Here is a 25,913-nt window from a genome sequence, read left to right as displayed (position 1 = left end):
CTGCCGTGACCAAGTCAATGTATAATTGATATTAAGTCCAGGAAGAAAAAAAACGATAAAAACTATTTTAGCTAAAATTAAAATATTTTAATTTTTTTTGTATTTTTAAAGGAAATCATATACCTGATTAACAGCACATTTTATGGTGTGCTTTTAACGACTGAAAACAACAGCCCGCCCTCAAAAGCCAAACGAACTTTTTGCAAATTGGCACAAAGTTTTTTAGAAAAAAAAAGCAAAACCTGACATTTTCTTGATTAATATCTTTTTCTGGCTAAGTAAAATGTATAGTGTGCATATAGTGTGTATGGCATAAATGTTGGCACCTCTGTGTACACGGATTAACTTGCGATTAAAAAAATTATTCAAGGGCTCCCTTTTCTAAAGCCTAGTACCGAAGATATAGCTCTTATAAGACAAACTATTAGCAAGTTCAAGTTTTCATAGGGTGGTATTCACCTAAAAAATAATCACAAAAAAAACCCCACGTTCATCTTCATTCAGGCCTTGTAGTCATGAATGCATCAATGACTTTAAGTCAAATGTGTGCGTGAACCGTTTTGGCTCATCTCTGAGAAAAAGCCAGCGTGTATTTATAGCCCTCTCAAGCTTTGTAGCTTATTAAGTCAAGCTTCGTAGCACGCTAATTAAGAAGGCAGTTTAGAAAAATGTTACATGCTCGCAAAGAATTGGATACAAGCATATTGATGCGTGACTGAAAGTGAAGTGGGTAACTGTGGAGTGGAGCATTTATTTCTCTAATTGTACAGTAGAGGGCGATGGCGCGGGCGCGTACGTCTGGGCGTCACGGCACACCCGAGCTCCGTCTGATATTAGATGAACCTGCCACGCTTGTAGCGTGTGTAGGTGTGTGAATCAAGACTTCTCGCTTTGTCGCACTGCACAATTTTAGGTCTTAAAAGATGAGATAAAAAATAATTTTTGTTTCAGTAGAATTAAAAAAATGAAAAGATCCCGAAGGCTGATTTGTTGCGCCTTTGCGCGAGATTTCCAGTTTTCCAACTTTTCAAAGATTAATGAGGAACTTAAGAGGTAATCGACACGCACTCAAGGTCACTTCGCTGTGGTCTGAAAACTTCCAATAATTGCTTCATTAATATCACTTACACATCGAGCACTTGGTGTCTGAGCATCCTAATTCTCAGGGAAACTTCAAGTTTAAGTCGACCTTTTCCCTTCTCCGAACCCCACCGTGTTACTGCCGACACCTCTGAGCATAATAAAGTGGCTGAACATCCCCATTGAAAAATAATGAGGATTCCTGTTCTCCCATGAGAAGATAAGCCATAATGTATTCATCATAACATATCACTACTACAGCAATAGTATTACGAGTTATTATTAAATTCATAGTGGCTATTGTAGCCATAATATCGCAAGTCGCATAGTGTTTTTTTTTTTTTTTTGTGATAAAAAAGACTCGTGAGGTTTCCGTGGACGTTCAGCAGAGCGTTCAGTCACCCACGTCTGTGTCCCTATCGCCGATCATCCACAAGATATGGAAGCACAGAGCCAGGAAGCCCGTACCCAGCAAATCACCAAGGGCTGTCAGGTAGGGAATGGAAAAATTATCTGGATCCATCCCTCTCTTCCACATCCACTGCACCATCCAGTCAGCCAGATACAGCAGGAGCATCACCTGCAGGGAACACAAGGGGGGGGGGTTACTAACAAATCAGCCCCTCGTAACTAGAGTCCTTGCACATTATTTTCTGACAGCAGCTCTGACGATAGTGCAGCTGAAATGCTTCTGCGTACGCGTCTGTACTAATTCCTTATTGGTTTTATAGGAGAAAATCAGGAGAGATTTTAGTGACAGTTTCTCTGAAAAGACATTTATGAAAGTCTCCAGTTTTGGCACATTTACAGCTGGAACCTACTCTACTGACAGCTTCAGGACAGAATAGTTTTTTTTCTGTAAAGGATACAGTCAATGGGAATATCAAAAATGTTAATGGTGTTACATTTCATGTGGATAAAATGTACAATGTGGCCTTTTTGTTATAAGGAATAAATACTGTAGAACTATATATCAGATTTATATAATAATTCTGGGTAGTAAAATAGTAGTTGTAATACAATAATATGGTATTTTAGTGTAGTAGAAATGGGAAGAATTGTTGTGTAGTAAAATAGTTTAGTATTGTAGTATAGCATTGTATTATAGTGTACAACACGTTGTACATATATTTACATATTGAGCTGCACTTACAATTTGAACAATTGCTACTATTTGCATTATCTGTGTTGTATAGGAGTACAATTATGTTGTAGTATATACTTGTGTTATAGTGTAGTAGAATTGTGAAGTATTGTATTACAGTGTAGTATACTACTGTTGTAGTCTTGTGTACCAAAATAGTGTAATATTCTAGTATTGTTGTATTATAGTGTAGCAGTTTGGTGTAGTATATTACTGTAGTATAGTATTGTATTATAGTTTAGTATAGTAGTATTGTATTGTTGTATTTAGTGTAGTAGTTTGGTGTAGTATATTACTGTAGTATAGTATTGTATTATAGTGTAGTATAGTAGTATTGTATTGTTGTATTATAGTGTAGTAGTTTGGTGTAGTATATTACTGTAGTATAGTATTGTTGTATTATAGTTTAGTATAGTAATATAGTATTGTTGTATTATAGTGTAGTAGTTTAGTGTAGTATATTACTGTAGTATAGCATTATATTATAGTTTAGTATAGTAGTATTGTATTGTTGTATTATAGTGTAGTAGTTTGGTGTAGTATATTACTGTAGTATAGTATTGTATTATAGTGTAGTATAGTAGTATAGTATTGTTGTATTATAGTGTAGTAGTTTTGTAGTATATTACTGTAGTATAGTATTATATTATAGTGTAGTATAGTAGTATTGTATTGTTGTATTATAGTGTAGTTGTTTGGTGTAGTATATTACTGTAGTATTGTATTGTATTATAGTGTAGTATAGTAGTATAGTATTGTTGTATTATAGTGTAGTAGTTTGGTGTAGTATATTACTGTAGTATAGTATAGTATAGTATTGTTGCATTATAGTGTAGTAGTTTGGTGTAGTATATTACTGTAGTATAGTATTGTATTATATTATAGTGTAGTATAGCAGTATTGTATTGTTGTATTATAGTGTAGTAGTTTAGTGTAGTATATTACTGTAGTATAGTATTATATTATAGTGTAGTATAGTAGTATTGTATTGTTGTATTATAGTGTAGTTGTTTGGTGTAGTATATTACTGTAGTATTGTATTGTATTATAGTGTAGTATAGTAGTATAGTATTGTTGTATTATAGTGTAGTAGTTTAGTGTAGTATATTACTGTAGTATAGTATTGTATTATATTATAGTGTAGCATAGTAGTATTGTATTGTATTATATAGTGTAGTAGTTTGGTAGTATATTACTGTAGTATAGTATTGTATTATAGTGTAGTATAGTAGTATTGTATTGTTGTATTATAGTGTAGTAGTTTAGTGTAGTATATTACTGTAGTATAGCATTATATTATAGTGTAGCATAGTAGTATTGTATTGTTGTATTATAGTGTAGTTGTTTGCGTAGTATATTACTGTAGTATTGTATTATATTATAGTGTAGTATAGTAATATTGTATTGTTTTATTATAGTGTAGTAGTTTGGTGTAGTATATTACTGTAGTATAGTATTGTTGTATTATAGTTTAGTATAGTAGTATTGTATTGTATTATAGTGTAGTAGTTTGGTGTAGTATATTACTGTAGTATTGTATTGTATTATAGTGTAGTATAGTAGTATTGTATTGTTGTATTATAGTGTAGTAGTTTGGTGTAGTATATTACTGTAGTATTGTATTGTATTATAGTTTAGTATAGTAGTATTGTATTGTTGCATTATAGTGTAGTAGTTTGGTGTAGTATATTACTGTAGTATAGTATTGTATTATAGTGTAGTATAGTAATATTGTATTGTTTTATTATAGTGTAGTAGTTTGGTGTAGTATATTACTGTAGTATAGTATTATATGTTATGTATATGTATTATAGTTTAATAGGAAAGTGTTTTGTAGTATATTTGTAGTATAATATTGTAGTAATATAGGTTAGTTCTCAAGTATTATAGTATAGTAGTGTAGTACTATAGTATTCTTGTGTAGTAGTATTGTGTAATATTGTAGTAGTTTGGTGTAGTATAGTAGAATAGTATTGAATTTTAGTGTAATTTAGTAGATTACCTGGAGTAAGGCAGCGGTCAGGTAGACAGCGATGAAGACATAGGTGAGGGTGGTGTGTCCAGCCCGCATTAAGTTAATGGTGTACAGGAAAACAAGGTGACCAGGAGCCACCAGGAGGAAGAGCACTCGAGCGGACCGAGAATTCACACCTGTGAAGAAACGGAGGAGGAAACCCTGTCCATCATGTGTGGTTGAATTTTAGTCACTGGGGTCATTTTTAAAGAGACAGTAGAGAACCTAAATAGTTATGCATCTAATGTAAGGCTCTGATTAACTTAGATTAGATGAGATTTTTTTTTTGACAGATCAGGTTTTCCAGATCTGGAAATACATTATTTAAATTCAGTTTTCTTTTTCTAGTTAAAGCAAAAACTAATACACCAATATAAAAACACTATTCCACTGTTACTTCTCCATAGACCTCAATTTACATTTCTAGACATTCCAATCCATTCCAAGCTTCCTACACAGATTTACAGTTTACTCAAACCGGTTGGAGTGGACAATCGTGTTTTGTTACCTGAGCCTAAGAACGTGGTGCAGGGTGTGGGGCATTTCTGTGGGGGTTGATTTGCGTCAGCGATGGGGAGGCCGTTCATGTGCAGGTATGTAGAGATGCGACTTGCCTGCACTGCCACCAGATTACCTGCCACACCTACAACAGGGCATCATAAACAACATTAAAGCTAATTTATAAACTCATGTTCAGGACTGAATCGCTCCAACTTTATTGCAACAGAGAAACAAAACACAAAAAGTCAAATCCATTACTGTGGTAAACATCAACACTATGAAAAAATTTTTACAGAGCAAAATATAGCAAATTTATTGAGCATTAAAATAGCCATCAACTCAAAAACATTTCCTGAATTGCTAAAAATAAATGTTACAATATATAAAAAATGTAATGTAATATGTAAACGTATTACAAAAAGCTTAACAATCGTAAACATATTTTTGCATGACGTGTCTATATTTCCAGCATTCTGGTTAATGGCAGTATATTTAGATTTTTATCAGGTATTATTCACATTGTCTGGTATATGTTGTATTTGTGACTAATATTTGTTCCCATGGCAATGAAGAAAGTTCTAACTGCTAGTCCTGGTCCCACTAAGTGTCAGGCTGGTCAGTTTGAACATGTGATGCCTCTAATAAAGTGCCATGAAAAGGGTAAAAAAGGTGAGCTTTTGGGTTAAGGAGTGTAGTAAAATAGTGTAATATTCTAGTATTGTTGTATTATAGTGTAGTAGAATTATAGTGTAGTAGGATAGTGTAGTTCTGTAGTATTACAGTTTTCTTTACATCAATTAGCATCAATTAATATGTATTTGGAAATACAGTACAAATGTTGAACTTGTATTAGTAGGTCTGGGGTGTCTAGTTGATTTCTGGTAGGGTTATTTCAAAGAAAGTGTTAGAGTTGGAGGTGTTTCTGTATACTCAATCAGTGCTCACCGTTGATAACCGGAGTGAACACTGCCATTCCAGCGTAGTTGGGATTGGACACGGTTTTGTCCAGGATTAGGCCTCCGACACTGAAAAATGATTTCAGCCAATATTAAGAATCATCAGTATGTTTGGAATGAAGGAGGTCAGGTGTGTGAATATCTCATTATTGCACCTGCTGATGGCCATGGCGATAATCACAGGCTCCCACCCGGAGTACAGCACCTCTCGAGTGGAGGGAATTTTCCGGGCGATCAGGATCCAGATAGGCGTCAGGGCAATGAAAAACACGCAGACTAGCGGATTGGCGTAATCGTTATAATCTGTGAGAAAGAAAACAGAGAAGTTTAATTTGGGTTTTTGGACGGAGCATGAAAAAAAAAAGTAGCGTCTTACAAGAGATAATGTGTACACAAACATGACACAACACTAACCCCGAATCAGACACCTGGCGAGACTGAACACAAACAGCGCTCTGGTGGAAATTCTTTTGGGCGTAATTTAGCACCCACACTCTGCGATGTAGACACTGGGTAAGTGTCGGTTCACCTTTTATGAGATGTTTACATCTGGACACTTTTGGCACTGGATCAAAATTTGGGCAATTTTTTTAAGAAAACATGCAATTAGTCTCAACATAGTGTTTCCATGCTTCAGGACTGCATTTTAAAACCAAAAGTGTGGCCACGGACACTGCTGCAAGACAGACAATTGGATTTCAGCAGCTGTATTTCTGTTTCTATTTTGATAGATGTTCTCCCAGTTCAGTTATAACCTTTTCCTGAATATTCTCCATTAGAAGATGATATGACAACGATCCCTCACATATCTGAAGGCATTTTTACGATACACAATATGTATAAAAATATTAATCTTTTGCTAACAAACAGCCAGTAAAACAGTAGTGCTACATAAAAGGTTGTGATCAACGATATTTCTGAAATTAAGCAGAAACATCTAAAAGAACATTCTGAAAACTGAAAATCTTGTGCAGCATGTAAACTTTTAATGATCTGCTTCCAGTTAGAAGATGTAATTATTGCTTGATTCCTTCACTGCAAAATTCAGCCAACGTCTTAAAGTGAAGTGAATTAACGATTGGGATAAAATGTGTCCAGATGGAGGCTCATGGAAGGAACTCTCTAGAAAGATGATCTGTAGGTTTTCTCTAGCAACCCTTTTCAATTCCAAGCCATGGATGATCAGTACTTTATCTCTTTATGACAGAGAAATGCACCATAACTTGTGAATACAGGGTTAGCTTTCTTAAATGACTAGTAGAGCATGATACACAGAGCATGGTGAACAAACTTAAAATTGAACAGGTTGCCAGGTGAAGTAAATACAGATCACATTTACAGCATTGGACAAATGTCCAGAGTCACTTACACTTGTCTCCTTTATACAAGTAAGCAGTTTAGGGTTAAGGGCCTTGCTCAAGGGCCCATCACCAGGCTTTTGGTGGTACTAAGATTTGAACTCGTGACCTTCCGAACCACAGTCCAAATACTTATGATTGAGCTACAACTCCAAGTGAATACATAGAACCTCACTGTAAAGTTAATTTGCTTTCCCAGTTAAAAGCTGGAAAAACTATCCCTAATCTGGGGGGTTATTTACTCATTTCTTTTTAGGAATCTTTAACTTGCAAGGAGACACAATTTGGACCTTTCTACCCTCCTGTGCTGAAAAAAAGACAACTGCCCAAATTTCCTTACACACCATGAGCACGTGCTGCCACTAGATGCCACCTATAAACTGCAGAAGCATAAGATTACCCAGATTATCCATCACTCACCCAGCTCCTGGTAGAGTCCTGTGCTGATGCCAGACAGTAGAGCCAGAGTAATCAAGTCTCCGAGGCTCGCAGCGATGGGCGTGGCCACGTTGTCCGGGTTAATGCCAACCTTCCTGGAGCCGATGATTACACCGATCATGATAAGGCCTGTTTTGGAGGAAACATTGGCTGTGATGGTGTTGAGATGTTCATGCAAACACAGGAAAGGCTCTTATCTGTACACAATGAGAAGCAGGAGCTGTTTGGGGCTTTTGGTGTCTCCTGATGCACTCTAGTGAAGAAACGTTTCTTAGGTATGTTATCTTCGGAATGAAATTCCTTTGAAGCGCCAAAACAATTGTTACTACCAAATATAGTGACTAGGTAGCTAACTCACCTGAGATTTTCTGCTAATCTAGATTTAGCAGTTTTGTTTTTTGACAAATATTTTCCTTGGTCAAGGTTTTGACTGAACCTACGGGTGTTAATAAGGAGGTTTCAAATCTACTATATGTGTAGAAATCGGATTATCTACAGTAATCCACATGTAGCTGATCCACAATGAACTGTATTTATACTGTATAAAATGAACAGTTTCTCACTGTACAATCGATATGATAAAATCAGGTTACAATAAGCACATTATGTATCAAGTGTACATGTATTAATATTCGTTATACGCAATTCTTCCAACACCAAACGTTGCCTGGTTGCTAAGCGACATTAGAGACAATATAATATGCTAGTATGGTATTTGCTGGCTAAATGCACATAGTGCACCTATACAGAATTTAGTAACATGGCTCAGCCAATCAGATCTTAGAATCATTTTAAACAATGACTTGCGTAACATTATTATCATTTCGCTGCTGTCATATTAAACATCTTGTGCCATTTAAAAGTTTCACTATGGGTTTTGGATTGAACAGAAAGACATCAGTCCCCTTTACCTAGCAGCAGGGAAGCGATGAAGGCTGTAGCTACGCTGCTTGCACAGAGCAGAACAGCATGACCTATCTTGAATTGGCCCTCTGGGATCCAGCCAAAAATGACTGCCGCGATAGAGGCTAGGAACCCGACCACGGTGGCCTGAACCTGTGAACATCATGAACAACGGTGTCATGCTTACTTTCTTACTTACTTATCAAGATTTCTCTCAAACACCAAAGCATAATTTGTTTATTTATTTGTCACATTATTATCACATATTATCACAAATGTAACATTGGTAGGAAAGAACATCTGCATTAAAAACGTGGATCGTTTCCAGAATGAAAAAAAATCTTTAAACAAACGATAATCTCAAATCCACTCTGTAGCTGCAGACGTCTGTACTGTACATCGAGACGATTCGTAAACAGGATTTCTATTTTTAAAGGGTCTGGTACCTGAATTAGTGCGAGGTTTCCTATGATCATTTTCCACATCTCCTTGGCTGTGTCCATCTGTCCAATATTAGCCTAAAGGGAGAGAACATGGGAAGCGTATTTACAGCTGCTCCTGTTATTGCGACCACAGAAAGCTTTCGTCTGGAGAAGCCGAGGTGTTTAGGAAGCTTGCTGGTACTAATGTCGAAAGTTTCAACAATTTCCTTTTAACAGTTAGCATCAGGAAATAGGAATGTAACAATATCAGTACTGATGAATACCATAATAAAGAAATATAACATTTTTCGTGTACGTCTGCATTTGCTCTATACAATGAAGAAAAAAAAAAAAACTACTACACTAGCAAGCGACCAATGAAACAGAAAATTGTTTGAAAAGTGAGATATTGACTACTCAATAAAATGCAACAAATCTAAACAATCGGCTCAAATGATTCTTTGGACCGATCCTATAGTGTTTATGTGTGTTTGTGTGGTCTGACATTTCTTCAGTTCCCCAGCCACACCTATAGATACTAACATTCATTTATTGACACATAAATACTGCTTTCATTTCATCGTGAGTCTGGCTGTTAAAATGACTGCTTTATATATTTCATCCCTTGGCAGTGGTTTTAACGTTGTAACAGACCTCCTCACCTCACCTACCTGACTTTACTAACACCGAATAAAATCTCTAAAATCTCCACAAAATCGAATGGAACGTTTTTCCAGAAGAGTAAATATAATTATAACAGCAATTGAGGACTGAAAGCTACTTATACTACCAATATTACAATTTCAATCCCAGTAGATGTTGCTACACATCCACAAGAGACAGATGACACGTGTCACGAGCGTAAACAAACTGTAACATAGTCTGTATTTTTCAACCATAATAATGATGTATGATTTTTTTTGTGTTCTGTGTTGTTGCTCTGTGTTGTTGTATGTAGCACCAGGGTTCTGGAATGCTGTGTCAGATATATGTGGCTGAAATGACAATAAAAGCTTCTTAACATGACTTGCAGGAATAAAGTATTAGTACCATCGGACGAATCAGAATCGAGAATTCTACATTGCTGTGGTATAAGTTGTGTGCTCGAGTACACGGCTGCGAGCTGAACATCCACCTTCATGTTCAGACAATGAGAATATCCAGTGTTCTGTACAGCATCGTGCTTGAAGCCTGGTTAGAACAAACAGCAGTCAGTTCTCGGGACAAAAGGGGGTTTTGAGGCGCTGACACACGCATCTCATCTTCCTCCTGCTGACTGACCCCACTTATCTCATCCTTCTGTCTAACGACACGAATGTCAAGTGGCTCGGACCCTGGGGTACGGCGTGAAGGGATGGTGTGAGGCCTTGTCACGGTTCGCTGAGCTTTTCTGCATTTCAGAGACCTTTAATCGTCACCCAATACAATGATCACAATGCTTAACTGGCGCCTTGAAGTTTTTAGACAGGATGTAAGTGAGCTGCATGCTGCGTTGGAGGGTGCGGTTAAACGCTCGTAAACCTAAACACGGTTTCTGCTGACCGGTGGCCTCGCGCTGAAGTATAGTGGAAGCGCAGCTTTGGCCAAAGCGACGAGGCAGGACAATAGTGTGAGGACGAGGGAGGAATACATTTCCCCAGAGAGGAGCGGCCTCTCGCTGCCATTGAGCCCGGCTCGCTGTGCGCTCTTTCATGATCTTTCAAAAGGAGTAGTAGTATTCGTGCACTTCCTGTGCACTTTATCTCTCTATATTCTTGTTTTGTGCGAGAACATCAGCACTGACTGATCTGTTAAACCGCTCTTAGCATACAGAGTCACCTCCAACTCATTTAGGAAATCGGACTCTGCTCGTTTCTCCTGATTGGTCACACCGAGATGTCAATGAAACGGCCAGCACTCTTTTTTACCAGTGCTGCTAAGGGAATATTAGCTTCACTGCTATGTAACAAATGTCCCTGGCAGCAGGACAAAGGTGGTAGAGGCCATTCAGAGGGGGAAGTACCATATGTGGATGTATGAGGATCTGTGTATGTGTGTGTGTGAACGAGCTTGAAACTGGAGGAAACGGGACTCGGGCCAAGAGTTTACAGCGCCTCTTCCGCAGTGTGAGATCTTACGTGGCACAAACAGAGGTGGGGGGAAACCCGGCGAGTCTGGCACCGCTGCTGGATCTCACACTAACTCGGCCCTGATATCAGGCAGTGCGATAAGCTGTGTGTGAACTCAGACAGCCACAAAACTCTAATGAAAACTAGATCTACAGTGCCATGTCGCCTCTACCGCAAGTTCACTCTTTAGGTGTATACAGGGTCAGCGCTATATTATCCTGGTAAGATCTTAAAGCAGATCAGGAATAAGAGGTTATCAAGATAGCTGAGTCATGAGCATCAAATGAGATTCAGAATATTCTGGACCATACTGCATGGACAAAACTACTTTTTCCTTCGCATAAACTAAGAGACCGAAACCTGTTCCAGCATGACAAGGCACCTGTGCACAAAACCAGCTCCATGAAGATCTTCTTTATAAGAGTCGGAGTGGAAGATCTCCTGCTAGAGAGTTCTGATCTCAGATTTGTTTGACTTCACTAAAACCCTTGTGGCTGAATAAACACAAATATCCACAAGCACACGAAAACATCTAGTGGAACATCTTCCCAGAAGAGTAGAGTGGATTGGATTGAAGTGGAGGTCAATCCATCCATCCATCCATCCATCCATCCATCCATCCATCCATCCATCCATCCATCCAAAACCAATTTCTATATTTTAATACAATTTTTTTGAGTACTATTACAAATCTCAGTGTGGTGTTTGTATTTCAATAGTATTTAGATATAAAATGAGCCTGAATCTGTTACAACCTTCAGCAAACATTTGTGTTTATAATGGAAAGAAGCATGGCTGTTTATACAATGTGCCACGCATGGGAAGCGAGGAAGCCGGATGCCAGTGCGGGAAAATTTGATTGTGATGCAAATCTACGCACAGGGAAAAAAAAAAAAACGATCCTTAACCTGACCGTGACCGACATCAAACATGAGAGGACAAGCGAGAAGACAGAGCCCAGTGAGCGCTGAGGTAAATCTACAAGTGCTAGTTATCAGAACACGTGAATCAGATGCAAAAACAAACAAACAGACGTGACTCGGTGCAGTGGCTGAAGTTGGTCTCTTGCTGTAATCCTGACACAATACAAACTAACTTTATTGCCATAACATTTATGACGTAATTTATGAGCGGTAGTGTTGAGGAAGTTTTGCGGCAATATTTTGCGGATTTATTCATTTACTGTCTGTTTGTTCTGTTACTAATCGTCATCTTCATGGGTCAAACCAGATGTTTGGCAAACAAATTTCTGTCTACTGGTCTGCTACTGAGAAATCATAAGCCACTGGATCATAAACGTTCAAATGATATGCACTGAATATGATTTTTGAATATTAATTAGTTACAAAAATATGAAATAAAAATTTGCAAATAAAATGCAATTAATCATACTTAAACTACATACAATACAAATGTAATGTATAATATTAATATGAACAACTGAGCTAAAGGGCTGCGAAATACGATATGATACGATACGGATCCCATGATAAAATGGCGTCACTGCTGGGATTTATTTATTTTTTGGCCAAATAGTTTTGTTTTGCATTAAGATTAAGAAGTATTGGAACACCTGACTTTTTCAGTCATATATACTTCTTCCTCAACTGTTACCACAAATTCCAGCTCCTCCTAAATATGCTTTACATGTTTAGGGGTGGAAGATCTCCTGCTATAAACCTGACCACTATTTAAATGAATGTAAATGCAGACTGCACTCCAGGCCTCCTCACCTCACCTACATCAGTACTTGACTTCTCCATAAAATCTAGAGGAACACCTTCTCAGAAGAGTGGAGGTTAATCCTACAGTAAAATAGGGACTGAATGTTAAATAGGACATTAAATTGCACGTCCAGAAACCTCCATATACAGTGCATTCCAAAAGCGTTCATATCCATTAAATATTTCCACATTTTTCATGTTATAACCACAAATTTAAGCATATTTTATTGGGATTTTTTGTGATGGACCAACACAAAGTATCGCATAATTGTAAAGTGGAAGGAAAATGATAAACACAGTGTTAAAGATACAGCATTGCCTTTCGCTGCAGTTACAGCTGCAAGTCTTTTAGGGTATCTCTACCAGCTTTGCACATCTACAGACCGTAATTTTTGCCCATTCTTCTTTGCAAAACGGAGTTGAATCAGATTGGATGGACGTTTTTGTGAACAGCAATTTTCAAGTCTTGCTCAAGATTCTCAATAGGATTAAGTCTGGACTTTGACTGGGACATTCTAACACATGAATATGCTTTGATCTCAACCATTCCATTGTAGCTCCAGCTGTATGTTTAGGGTCGTTGTCCTGCTGGAAGGTGAACCTCCGCCCTGATCTCATGTCTTGTGTAGCCTCTAATAGGTTTACTTCTAGGACTGCCCTGCATTAAGCTCCATCCATCATCAACTCTGACCAGCTTCTCTGTCCCTGCTAAAGAAGAGCATCCCCACAACATGATGCTGCCACCACCATGTTTCACGGCGGGGATGGTGTGTTCGGGCTGATGTGCAGTGTCAGGTTTCCACCACACATAGCGTTTTGCATGTAGGCCAAAAAGTTCAATTTTCCAAAAAGTTCAAACCTCCGGCATACTAATAGTGCTGTGAGTAAGTAAATATGTAAATAAACGAATAAACAAAAACATGGGAGAAACAAAAACCTGAATAATTTTTTTAATAACACTATTACTATAAAAAAATGGAAATGTATCATAATATCGATATTTAACATCATTCCATGTAGACCTACGCTATAGGAGCAAAAGTATTGGGACGCCCCAACACAATTCATAGAGGTGCATTGGATTTGTGGGAAAGTCCTTGTCCATAATCCTGATCATAATCATGACCGATTTTCATCCACATATCAGGAATCTGGAGAGCTTTTGCATTGATTGTTGATCAAAATGAGTAAGATGCCAGAGAAGTTTTTCATAGAAAGATTAATGGATGCTTCGTTCGTCAAATGGGCGGTTTTAAAAAATGATTTGTCGCTAAGTGTGGAGGTGTACAGTACCTGTTTAAAACCTCCCTAATCCTGCTAAGCACGAGTACATGCGTCGCCCCAAAGCAGCTTTTACACTCTCCTTGATTTGTCCCTAAACAGCTGGAGCTGAATTGTGTGCAGGAGGACTGCTGCTGGTGCAGACATTCCTGAGGCTTCTCGAACACCACGAGAGCCTCGGCGAGTAAATTTAACACATTTTTTTATAGCGGGGGATTTAGTTTTTTTTTAAACTCGCTCACTGTGTGATGTTGGTGAGCGAAAGCAAGTGGCGTGTTTTCCGTACACACTTCATGAGTAAAAACACTCTAAAAACTGATTAATGTCTATAAAATGTCTGTAGCAGAAAAACATTTTATACAAGATATTTTTAAATTTGGCTCAGACAAAGTGTGTGTGTGTTTGTGTGTGTGTGTGTGTGTGTGTGTGTGGGTGGAGAAACAAGAATTTCTTTCTTTTTTTTGCTTATTTTTAAATGCTATACTACAAAGTATAAATAGATTAACATTGACAAAATATAATATTTACATATCATGTGCTTTCTGAACATCCCATTCCACATTTAGTCCCCATTTAGTGTTATAACTGAGGGTGAGATTTAAATACATGCATTAAATTATGGGTGACGAGAAACAGTTGTAAGGGGTCAGTCACCTGTAACAAAGTCATGTGACTAATCAGGGACTGATGGTTGATTTGGCTCTTGGGATAATCCTGACGTAGGGGAATGTAGTGTTACATAACAAAGCTGCCATTTATAGAGTTATATTTTGCCCTATATGTATGTCAGAAGTTGGGGTCAGAGCGCAGGGTCAGCCATGGTAGAGCACCCCTGGAGCACGTAGGGTTAAGGGCCTTGCTCAAGGGCCCCAAGAGTGGCAGCTTGGCAATCCTGGGGACGATCCTGGGGTCGATCAGAACCCCCAAGCTTTAACCACTGAGCTACCACTCAGTATGAACGATTTTTCAACCTTATAATGAAAAAAAATGTATAAACTTGTGATACGTTGGGACGCTGCCAGGAGGTACACATCTCCTGCCTTACTCTCACCAGCAGTTGACAGAGTTCAGTTGTCTCACTGTTGGAGATTGTACTTTTTTCTGTGTTTTTGGTGTATCAACGCGTAATTTTAGCTCCGCCCTCCACAACGGTGTATATATATATATATATATGTGTGTATATGGAAATGTATATGTATATATATGTATATGTACATGTACACCATTTTGCAGAACAAACAACTGACAACCATCATGTTTTCTCTGTGTTTTCACTAATCATCAACTGGACTAACATTTTAGTCTTTTAGTCAGCAAAATAAACCGGTCGTCTTCAAACACAAATAAGGGAGCGTTCAGCGTAAACACGGTCTCGTAAAGGACACACGACCTGAAGACCCAAGCACACCTTCAAGTAACACATCAGCCGAGTGTCCAAAGGTCAGGTCATAAAACTGTGAGCGAGAGCTCGCATTGAATGATTATCAGAAAATCTACTTGTGTATTCGCCTAAGATAAAAGTAATATAGAGAGATTTAGCAGTAAATTAAGCTGCTTTGCTTTAAAGTGGTAAAAGTTGCTTGAAGAAATACTGATAATGTGGGACGCCTGGATTATCTTACTAGCTAAGATAAAGCCACTTAGTGAGATTGTTTAGGTTCGAGTCAGATGATGATGTTAAAGAAAATCTTTAGTTGAAGTATTTGAAAAGAATTTGCTGTGATGGCTTTTCGAGGTGCTCCACCATCCAACCCTAATCTGTCTTGCCCTAGAAAGCAAATATGACATTACATGTAACTATTATTGGATAAAAAAAATCAGACTGTATTTAATTCATAAATAAAATGCTGACAGATTTTAATAAATGTGCTAATGTGATGGCTCTTGGATGCTCCATGACACCATCATTGATTATTTCCTTCACCAAAACCTGTGGTGGTTTATTAAGCACCGGTTAACTCTGGTGAGTAGGTTAGTTAGAAAAACTCACTGCTGTGGACAGTCTGGAGGCCAGTGTCATCTCCAGGTTCCCCTTTAGGCCCAGAAGAGCAGGCACCAGGATAAAGACCTCGTTCACCTCAGAGAACACCTTCCAATGCTGCAAAGGAAAGACAAGAAGAACAACACAGGTCTTTATCAGAGCTCAGCATGATGGGTTCCTCAAGTATGTGAGATTCTGCGTGACCTTCTTTGACCAGGGTATTGATTTAATGCTGTAACTCGATATAACCCTCTCTTTGTGAGAGGATACTGTGCTGGGTAAAGCTGCTACACACACATTACACCACACCATTCAACCAAGAGATCAGCTCCAGAATTATTGGTAATGAGTGAAAAACTTTGTAGCCAATTTACTTCATCTTCCAATTAACTGTAACCTCTTGGCAGAGGCAGATCTTCACTGATATGCAAAAATATTGACATTTTAATGATCACTGTTTAAGGCACGTCAGTAGATTAGACATTCTAATTATACACAATTCATACAAAGGTATGAGATATTAATATCGAACAGTACGGTTGAGTGCAAAAGTTTGTGCCATCACAAACTGAGACATCACTTTTTGATTGTTATGTAGTTATGAGAAAGGTTATTTTCTTAAATTTACGACTCGTGCACTCGCCTATACAGGTCTGATTCATGGATCGTTACTATTTCATCCACTTTTCGTTATTTTTGCTGATGTGGATTTTAATAACATCATCAGCCAAAGGTAGGCACAGAGTCATCGCTGATTGCATCCATTTGAACCTCATCCAACTTTAATCCTTGAGAAACACTTGATGAGTGGCGTAATTGGCAGCCGGTAGCCATTTTTTTTCCAAGCAGATGCAATGCAGCAAGAATCCGTGTGGATCGATAAGTGGAGAAAGTGCTTATCTTTAGAGCCCATCCCAGTGGCGCATTGCAATTACAGCCCTGACGTTCGGCAAATAAATCGATGAAGAGGATTCACCCAAGCTCTAGGTTGAAACGCTGCACTCAAGAATGAACAGAGAAATAAAAAGATACACCAAAATTTATAATCAAGGGTTTTCTGCTTGGATGGCTACAACCAACAGGCATTTTTTTCTCTGGTTCTTTGGCAGTACAGGGGCCACTTCGGAGAAAAAGTTCTACATCAATTGGAACCTGGCCATCTGCCACATTGGCTTTGATTTCCTTGCTACTGAGAGCCCTCTCCGTTCCTCTCTTTCCTCCTCTCCTCTCCTCTTCTCCCGAGCTCACTCTTTCGCCTTCTGAGATATACGATGTCTCCGGGGAACAGCAAGGCCTCGGGCAACGCCTCCTCGAAGCCTGTGAACTTTCAGGTTTAGCTGGGCTCATATTGCACGCTCACACCAGCTCAAGGATATATGGTCACGCAGGAATTCAGTGACGCATCACTAGCGGAGAAAGGCACTAGCGTCATGGAGTCAGTGCTGATCCCCGTGACCCGTCAAGCCGTAGCGATGAAAACTCACTCAATATAAACTCTTCTGGGTTTTGTCGATACATTAATCATTAATTAAAGCATGCCATTATTATATATGTAATGTTGCGTTTTCCAAAACCTATTTTTTTATGTTACAGATAAATATTAGAAAAAGTTTTAGGAAAAAAAATATATTTTTTTACATTAAAAAAAATATTCAAATTAGATTTTAAAATATCTTTGGAATTGAACATGCTTACATCTAAAGAGACTTGAATTTTTTATTTATGTATTTTTAGTTTTTGATTGATTTTTTTAATATATTTATATTTGGAGTGTCAGCATAAGACTTTAATGTCTAAATAAAAAAATACAAAGAAAATATTTTAAAGCCGAGTCGTTTATAAAGAAATAAATTTCGATTGGTTTCAATATTTGCCAGTACTCAAAATTCCAGTATTGGAATCGGATATTCATCGTTTATATTATTGGTAATTGTTTAAAAAAAATTATATTTCTTTTCTTTTCTGTTACTGCATTTATTCTTTGTTTTTCCCACAAAATAAATATTTTTTGTTTATTCACAATTTTTTTCTTTTTGCTCCACACACACTTACATATATTTTGCTGCATTAATAAAAAATTAGGAAAATTGTGCTAAATAAATGAGATATAATAATAAAGGTGAATGTCTGTCTAGCAGCTGAACTTTAATTTACAGCACTGTAAAGTCAGTAACTTTCAGTGACTCAAAGGTGGAAAACTTCACTTCCTGAATACCGTCTACACTTTTATTTACCCCCACAGGAAGTCAGAAACACAACTTATGTTTAGACTGCAAAACAACATTCGTGTTATAAACAGACCTGAATAATAATTAAAAAAATTCCCATAATAAGGAAAATTCTGAGGAAAAGCTGGGTGACATTGTGTGTCCACGAGAACACAGACCCTCCCACGCTTGTTTGTCTGCACTGATTCCTGTAAGAACAGGGTAACAGTCTGGATGTGGTAGACCCAAAATGGCTTCCTGTGGGAGTGCTGAGACACCAGCTGGTGTGAGGGCTTGTGATGTTGAGTCTGTTTTCCTCTCGGTAAAAATATCCTGACTGACTGACTGTCTGGACCGAACACTTCTCGCCTGGTGTTTGAGTTTTTCTTTTGGTTGTTGTTGTCTGGACCAAACCACCAGTCACTTTCAATAATCAAAGACAGGCCATTCTTACGACAGTCTGTTTAAGGAGAAATACCTCAAGTTCTTCAGAGAGGATGCAAATTCTTACATTTAACCTCTGGAGAGAAATTCAGGAAACCAGAAGCCCACATCCATTATTCTATACAAGTCCAAATATCGATTCGTTCTGGACCCTTTTTGTTGTGTTGTGTGTACAACCAATCATAATCATAATCATGTTTGCAAACACCACAACACAAATATCATCAGATACTTAGCATCTCCTAATTATGACTTTGTATCTGGAAATCATGACCTGACAACTCATAATTCTGAGTCATTATACAGAACATCTCATATTTATGACTTTTGTGCGTCTCACTTAGATCCACAGTTCAATACTCAGAGGCTGATCAGGAAATCGTCTATTTTGAATTCTGTCCCAGTTGCAAAATCCTTCCAGCACACTTCAACGTTCGCGCCCTGAAAAAATCCCACAATGCACCTCAGAAACTAGTGGCATCGACGTTCCATTGGTAGAAACGTCATTGTATTGTGTGGGGAAAAAATGGATGACAAACTAAACTATGTCTATAAATGAAAGTAAATTTTTGTTGCTGTTGTGACTTTCAAACAAATGCGTTAATGTATTTTAATGGTTAAAGTTTTGGGACATCAGACTTTTCCTACCATAAGTGGTTCTCCCCTAAACCACAAACTTGGAGGCAGACAATTGACGTCTTTGGATGCTGTAGAATTAAAATTTCCCTTCACTTCAACTAGAAACCCAAAACCTGTTCCGGCATGACGATGCCCCTGTGCACAAAGCCAGCTGAAGATATTATTTACATTTGAAGTGGAAGATCTCCAGCTCTAAAGCTTTACACTTTATTAAACACCACATTGGGATGAATGTAAACGCTGACATGCCTCCTCACCTTACCTTCATCAGTACCTGACTTTACTAACATACTTGTATCTAAATGAGCACAAATCTCCACAAAATCTAGAGGAACATCTCAGGTGTCCACAAACTTTAGTCCATCTAGTGTATGATTGGTTAATGACTTTAAACCCTTGAATGTTTAATCGTATTAAATGTAAAAGTGAAGAACTCACCAATTTAATATGTTGATGCTAAATCATAAAAGAAATCTGACTAGTAGTATTACTGAATGGTCGAGTGACACTTATCTCAATTCTGATATGGTTGATGATTTTGACCATCATATGCAGTCTTTAGTCATTGAGAATGAATCAGAATTCACTTATGACTCACTTTTGACTCACCATGCATTTATGACTCGATTCGCTTTTACAGCTGGTAGAATGCAATAAATGACGCAGATGTGTACAAATATTTGTATCAGATACCAGAATTTATGAATTAGACCTCCTGATCCAGTTACCGTAGAGTTCCAGTGTAGACCCTAATCAAGCTGCGGTTTCACACCAACCGCCCACTCGTTACCAATACAAAGCGGTTTTTCAGTGGCACAGGGGGTGATTTTGCCCTCGTTTCCCTATATAGTTTCATATAGCAGGCTTCTCAACATCATCGTAGGATTTCAGTAAATGCTTCACCACTAATTCCAAATGAACACCTCTGGGGGGTTTTTTACATTCATTTCCTGCCTTTGTGTTTGGGTGTGTAACTCATTTAGTTGGTTTTTTTTTTTCCTTTGCTTATAGACAGTTAATGGACGCTGTTTTTAAAAGATGCAAATCATATCCTAGTTTAATCGTTTTAACAATTGTAGAATATATTTATTTGTATCCATTTATTGTAATATTTATACCAGCATCTTTAAATCAAAGTATAATCGACCTTCTAAGCTAATAAATTGTATCGTAGACACAGTACATACCGTGCGTGAAGTATTGTGATATCATATCACCCACTGATAGGTCAAAGTTGACGGTATTTATAACATCAGCTTGTTTTTCCATAAGGACTGAACCTATTGAATTGTAAAGCTCGATTCAATAAGCTATGAAATATGATAGTCATTATTAGTATCATTATAATAATAAAGCAGTAGTAAAGAAAGAAGGAAAGAAAAAATATAACTTTCTGTTCGGTTCTAAAAGTTTGCTGGATGTCATTTGAAGAACCAGCGAGCATTTTATAGTTTATTATAAAATCGCAAAAGTGTAAAAAAAACAACAACAAAAGCATAGAAATTCAACAGGGTAAAGACCAGAGCGAGTGATTACAGCTCGCTCTCTCACCATGTGACTATTAACATCCCAAGTCACTTTGCTTTGCACGAGTCCCCTGGATAGCTGACTTGCTGCACAAACAGCACAAAGGAACAAGTACACACATTATGTAAACTGTATTTTTAGCGAATGGCTCAAAACATCTACATGCACAAGAGCTGAACTTAAATTAACTTCGGTGTGGATTAAAACACAATAGAAGTGAATATAGATATTGTCTCTGGTGCAGTGGAAATCCTGATGGCTGTTGGAACAGCGATACTTCAAAAAAGTGTCATATCGGGAAAATATCAACATATAATATTGATTTATTATTATATAAAAATTAAAGTATTATAATAAAATACCAAGCTGTTAAAAAAAACAACTGAAGTCGTTCTTCACCTTTATAATTTCCGTATAATATTTATTTATTATTACTATTTTAAATTTTTTAGTAAGACAAGTAAGACATGACAAAGGTTTTTGTACCTACTTAACAAAATCACATTGTTTATCGCAAAAAAGATCATGATTTTATCAATCACACTGTCACATCGCCCAGCCCTAGCAGGTAATAATATAATATAATATAATATAATTTAATATAATATAATATAATATAATATAATATAATATAATATAATATATACACATTATTTTACATTTTATATATATATATATATATATATTTTTTTTTTTTTTTTGTGGAAAATTCTCGACGAACGTTTGATCGGAAAATCCTAATAACACAATAATATCGCTAAAATCATTTGTTTGTTTTATTGGTACTTTTCTATCCTGAAGTTGTATACGTTCAGGGAACAGTCAATTCTTCTTATAATAGCGCTTAAAAGTGTTGGAAATTTTTGTTTTGGTCAGTTTTCAACTATAATATTTATCAGGAGTAATATCCAAGGTATTGTGGAAACTAGGTATCGTGATTCATTTTTCACGATATATTGTCCTCCTCTTCAATGCGTCTTCAATGGAATTGGCCAATACGGAGACTTGTGCAGTATATAAAAGGCAATTTTTTCTCCCTGTTCAATTTCTCATATTTAGTCTATAAGGGAAAAAGTCCAGCTGAGGAACCTATTGATTCAGAAGAGGAAAAACAGGAAAGGACTGACTCAAGAGAGTAATAATATTAGCATCAGATCATACTGAGATAATGTTCCACACATGTTTTGTTGTGCAGATGTACAGTAATGCAGTGTGTTAAAGCCTTAGGGGGGACGAATGGCGCAGCAACATGCTTGAATCAGCAAATTTTAATGGGATGTAATTTTAACACCTTGACTTCTTGAATCTTATGTGTTTTACAAGAAAGCCGAATGGTCACTGAATGGAAATAAAGCAAATGGGTTTAAAAAGTAGGACGTGCCTGTTAGAGTTTGGATTTATTGTCCAGTTCAATCATGACACACTTACTTGAACGATGTCGAGGACCATACCGGCGGCGACCGTCCCAAACCCGGCCAGCAGGAAAGGGAACACGACCTGCAGTCCTATGGAAAAAGACGTCTCCTTCAGAGGAACTGGTGGCACCGGGCTTTGGTCCGCGCTCGTGTCATCGCTCTCGTTGCTTTGGCTGCCGTTCTCCAGCAGGGCGTCCTCCTCCCTCTGACCCTTAGCGTTGGCGCGACAGTCGATCACGACCATTTCCGTCCGCTCGTTTTCCGCCTCGGGCCGCTCGGGCAGAGACGTCACCTCGGTCAGCTCGTACTCGCCGCCGCTCGGCTGCCTCTCCTCAGCCCCTGCGGCCAGGATGACCGGGTGGACCGAGCCGTTTGAAGAGATGAAGTCCTTCTTCACCTCTATGATTTCCGTCCCCGCGGACATGTCGGGAAGTTTGTCTTGCTCTTTCGACCAGAGGACCATGCGGAAGCCTTGAAGTCGTGAGTCGTAGCAGAAGAAACGATGGACGCTTGAAGTCGGTGCCCAAATGTGGATCGGTGCTTCACCTGATCTACGGCGTAGCTTTATCCCATCCAAGACGTGGCTCCTCAGCTCCTCTCCTTTTATAATTCGCGCTCTACAGGTTGAGTAAAAGAGGCAGGTGCTTTAGCCCTCTCCAGGCTTTGCATAAGATCCTGCCTGAACTTCGGTAGCATACAAATTACGTTCCCCATTCAACGCAGCCGTCTTCGTCCTCTTCGTCTTCTTCTTTTAAGGCCAAACGATAAGAGGAGGGTACATTTCACAATCTGGTCGGCGCAACCCTACAACTTTGACGGCCAATATTTAAATGGTGGGTAAAAGATCTGAAGCGTCCCAAAAGTCTTTGTGCTTGTTCTGAGTCCCTCTTCTCTTTTTCGGGTGTGAAATGGAAAAAAAAAAGAGGGGCACTTACTTTGGCAGGACTGTCCCGAGCAACTCTGGACAGTTGTACTGGCTCACTTTACACCACGTGGACCCTCGAATATATTTAAAGGTCTCCGGATCGTGTTACAAGGCTCAGAAAAATGTGCGTCGTACACTGATCACCTGCCAGACGAGAAGAAACGGAAAAAAAGAAACACACACACACACACACCAATCAGACCCTGGTTTGACAAGTGCATCATGGAAATCATGCAAAAAAAAAAAGAAAAACAAATAGTCACTTAAACTTGTGCATTATATGTGTGTCATGTTACTTCCTGGAAGATCTTATTCAAGGCTTCTGATATAAAAAAATGGATCTGACCAGCTTCCAGACTCAGTTCATGAGATGAGATGGTCCAAGATGGATTTTATTCATATATATATATTTGTTTGTTTTTTTCAGCCATGTTCCTTCCTGTCTCAAGTTAATTGTAAGGTTGTTTATTCGAGTTTTAAACAAAGTTATAAAGTCCTGCTCTCATTTCTACAGTGTCCACAGCAATGGAGTCAAGCCAGGTTCCTCAATTACCTCATTACCTCCAACACCGAAACAAACTCCCCTACTTAGTAGTCTGATCAAATACACTCCAACACCGAGCGGTGTAAATTAAAACCTCCCGGTTTCAGTCTCAGTCTCAGCTCCACATTCTCCTCCTTTCACAGGTTTCTCAATCCCATCGCATCATCATGTCCATTCCAATCCCATCATTTAATATATATATATATATATATATATATATATATATATATATATATATATATATATATATATATATATTCATATTTAATACACACACATGTATATATATATATATATATATATATATATGTGTGTGTGTGTGTGTGTGTGTGTGTGTGTGTGTGCATATAATTGTAATACACAGGTTGATGATGCGCTCATCACGTGCTTCATTTAATTATTATTATCATCATCATCATCATCATCATCATCATATAATCTATACGCTCCTCGCGAGCGCGCGCGTGTTGACCCGCGCCGGAGCGGATATATTCATCCACCGCACACACTCAGTCCTTTTTTCTTTTCTTTTTACCTTTTTTCCTCCTCTCTCTGCCTCCTGTGCGGACGTTCCCCGATATCCTCCGGCCTCCACGCCGCTTCGCATGCCGGTAAACGCCGGACACACCGGGCTTAATAATGCGTAACCGAGCCGTTAGTTACTTTAGTGAGTTGGTTGGTTTGCAGTGGGATCCATTAGACGCTGCCCGAGTGCGCGCTCACTTACTCACACACACACACACACACACTCTCTCCTCTCTCTTTCTGTGCGCATGTGTGTGTATGCGCGTGTCTCTCTCTCTTTATGATTCGCGCAAAGCAGGAAGCGCCGCGTTAAGAGCGAGCGCGAGCCGGATCGATACCGATAATAAAGCAATACCACACCACACCACACCACCCCAACCAAACCCAGGCTCGAGCGTGCAACGCTCCAATCGGACCAATCACGGCGCCGCTCGCGTCTTCGGCTCGACTCGGGTCACCTCGGCTCGGCTCGAGACAATTCGGCTCGTGTCAACTCGACTCGGCTCGGCTCCGTGTTTGTATTGTGTGTGCGAGTTGTCGTATGTCTGATGTGATGTGATGTAAATTCTATTAAGCTCGGCTTAGCTTGGCTTGGCTTGGCCTGGCTAGACTCGACTCAACTCGACTTGATTAAATTCGGCTCAGCTTAGACTTGACTAGACTTGACTCAACTCAAATCAACGACTTGGCTCGGCTCGGGTAGACTCAACTCGATTCCACTCGGGTAGACTTAATCCAACTCAATTCAGTTTGCTAGACTGAACTCGATTTGACTTGACTCTACTCGCCTTGGATAGACTTGGCTCAGCTCAGCTAGACTCGACTCGGGTCAACTCTGCTTGGCTCAACTCGACTCGACTCGACTCAACCACGTGACCTTGCAGTGTCAGCGATGTAGTGTAGTCTACTGTGAAGTCCATTCCATTTTTTAATATCATTATAGACTCAAAAACACTAAAAAGTATACTTAATAGCGATAAAAAAGAATATTTAAAAGACCGATTTGACCCTAAAAGCGAAAAACAAAGCGACAGGCGGCCATTTTGTGTCCTGCCTTTTCAAGATTTTCTTCATTTGTCACACCAAGTGACACATCTGAACATCTGACTCGAGTGATTCCTCAGACCTTCCCTTTCAAGAGGCTAACAGAGATCGTTGCTGTTTCTGCCGGATGTAGCGAGGACGGATCGCTTGCTTTGCTGATATGCCAGTAAAACCAGTACAAACTGTAGCATAAATGTAAAATGACAACCAGTTTATTTCAATGATGTGTGTGTGTATATATGTTCAGATATGGAGGCGTGAATAAAAACAAAGCAGGTAGGACAAGCAGCAGTGGTTGAAGGGAAGTGGCGGCTCGTGGTTGAGGCTCTGGGTTACTGATCAGAAGGTTGGTGGATATGCAAAGAAAGAATTTCACTGTGCGGTAATGTGTATATCACAATCACAAGCATCTTTATTGCCTTCTATTTTAGGTTGCATGTACAAGGAACTTTCCGTGGTGTGCTGATGCTCTAAAAATATGAAAAATTATACAAAATTAAGGTAAATAAAACAAAAAAAAGACAGTTTGAGCAGTGAATGTGAAGCGAATAATTTTGTAAATTATGCATCGCAATGACCATTTTCCCCGAACAAGTCCAAGGTGCAGGTCGCAATAGAGTAGCTCATGTTCTTATGGGTTTTTAACGACAAAATAAAAGCATCTTTTTTTTTTACATATTTTACAGTAGCGACGGGACGATCGGATCATTTTAGTGACTCGGTTCTTTGAATC

At 38.5% G+C, this 25,913-nt stretch overlaps 1 protein-coding gene across 3 annotated transcripts; it reads right to left on the bottom strand.

Annotated features, from left to right (window-relative positions):
- Positions 1–1,293: 1,293 nt before the first annotated feature.
- On the bottom strand, positions 1,294–24,522 carry slc41a1 (solute carrier family 41 member 1). Of its 3 annotated transcripts, none has more exons than XM_046875388.1 (12): positions 24,147–24,522; positions 23,078–23,211; positions 22,156–22,890; positions 15,920–16,027; positions 8,841–8,912; positions 8,403–8,547; positions 7,474–7,620; positions 5,851–5,998; positions 5,685–5,764; positions 4,747–4,881; positions 4,227–4,375; positions 1,294–1,660 (listed from the first exon to the last, which is right to left on the bottom strand). In XM_046875388.1, exons 3-12 carry the CDS (start codon positions 22,603–22,605, stop codon positions 1,475–1,477), a joined length of 1,620 nt encoding a protein of 539 aa, XP_046731344.1. In that variant the 5' UTR covers positions 22,606–22,890; positions 23,078–23,211; positions 24,147–24,522; the 3' UTR covers positions 1,294–1,474. The 3 variants fall into 3 exon arrangements, with proteins under 3 accessions (XP_046731344.1, XP_046731345.1, XP_046731343.1); XM_046875389.1 differs by having other exon boundaries at positions 22,156–22,759; XM_046875387.1 differs by having other exon boundaries at positions 22,156–23,211.
- Positions 24,523–25,913: the final 1,391 nt, after the last annotated feature.

Source organism: Silurus meridionalis, chromosome 19 (assembly GCF_014805685.1).
Source record: "Silurus meridionalis isolate SWU-2019-XX chromosome 19, ASM1480568v1, whole genome shotgun sequence".
Lineage (NCBI taxonomy): Eukaryota > Metazoa > Chordata > Actinopteri > Siluriformes > Siluridae > Silurus > Silurus meridionalis.
The sequence above is the reverse complement of the archived record's forward strand: the minus strand, read 5'-3'. Positions and strand labels throughout refer to the sequence as shown.

Coding starts and splice junctions, on each gene's coding strand:
- slc41a1 (XM_046875387.1), bottom strand. CDS start 22,605: ATGGTCCTCTGGTCGAAAGAGCAAGACAAACTTCCCGACATGTCCGCG. Junction 7,621..8,402: donor CATCGCTTCCCTGCTGCTAG/GTAAAGGGGACT, acceptor CCTCCAAAACAG/GCCTTATCATGATCGGTGTA. Junction 4,882..5,684: donor GTTCACTCCGGTTATCAACG/GTGAGCACTGAT, acceptor GCCCTGTTGTAG/GTGTGGCAGGTAATCTGGTG.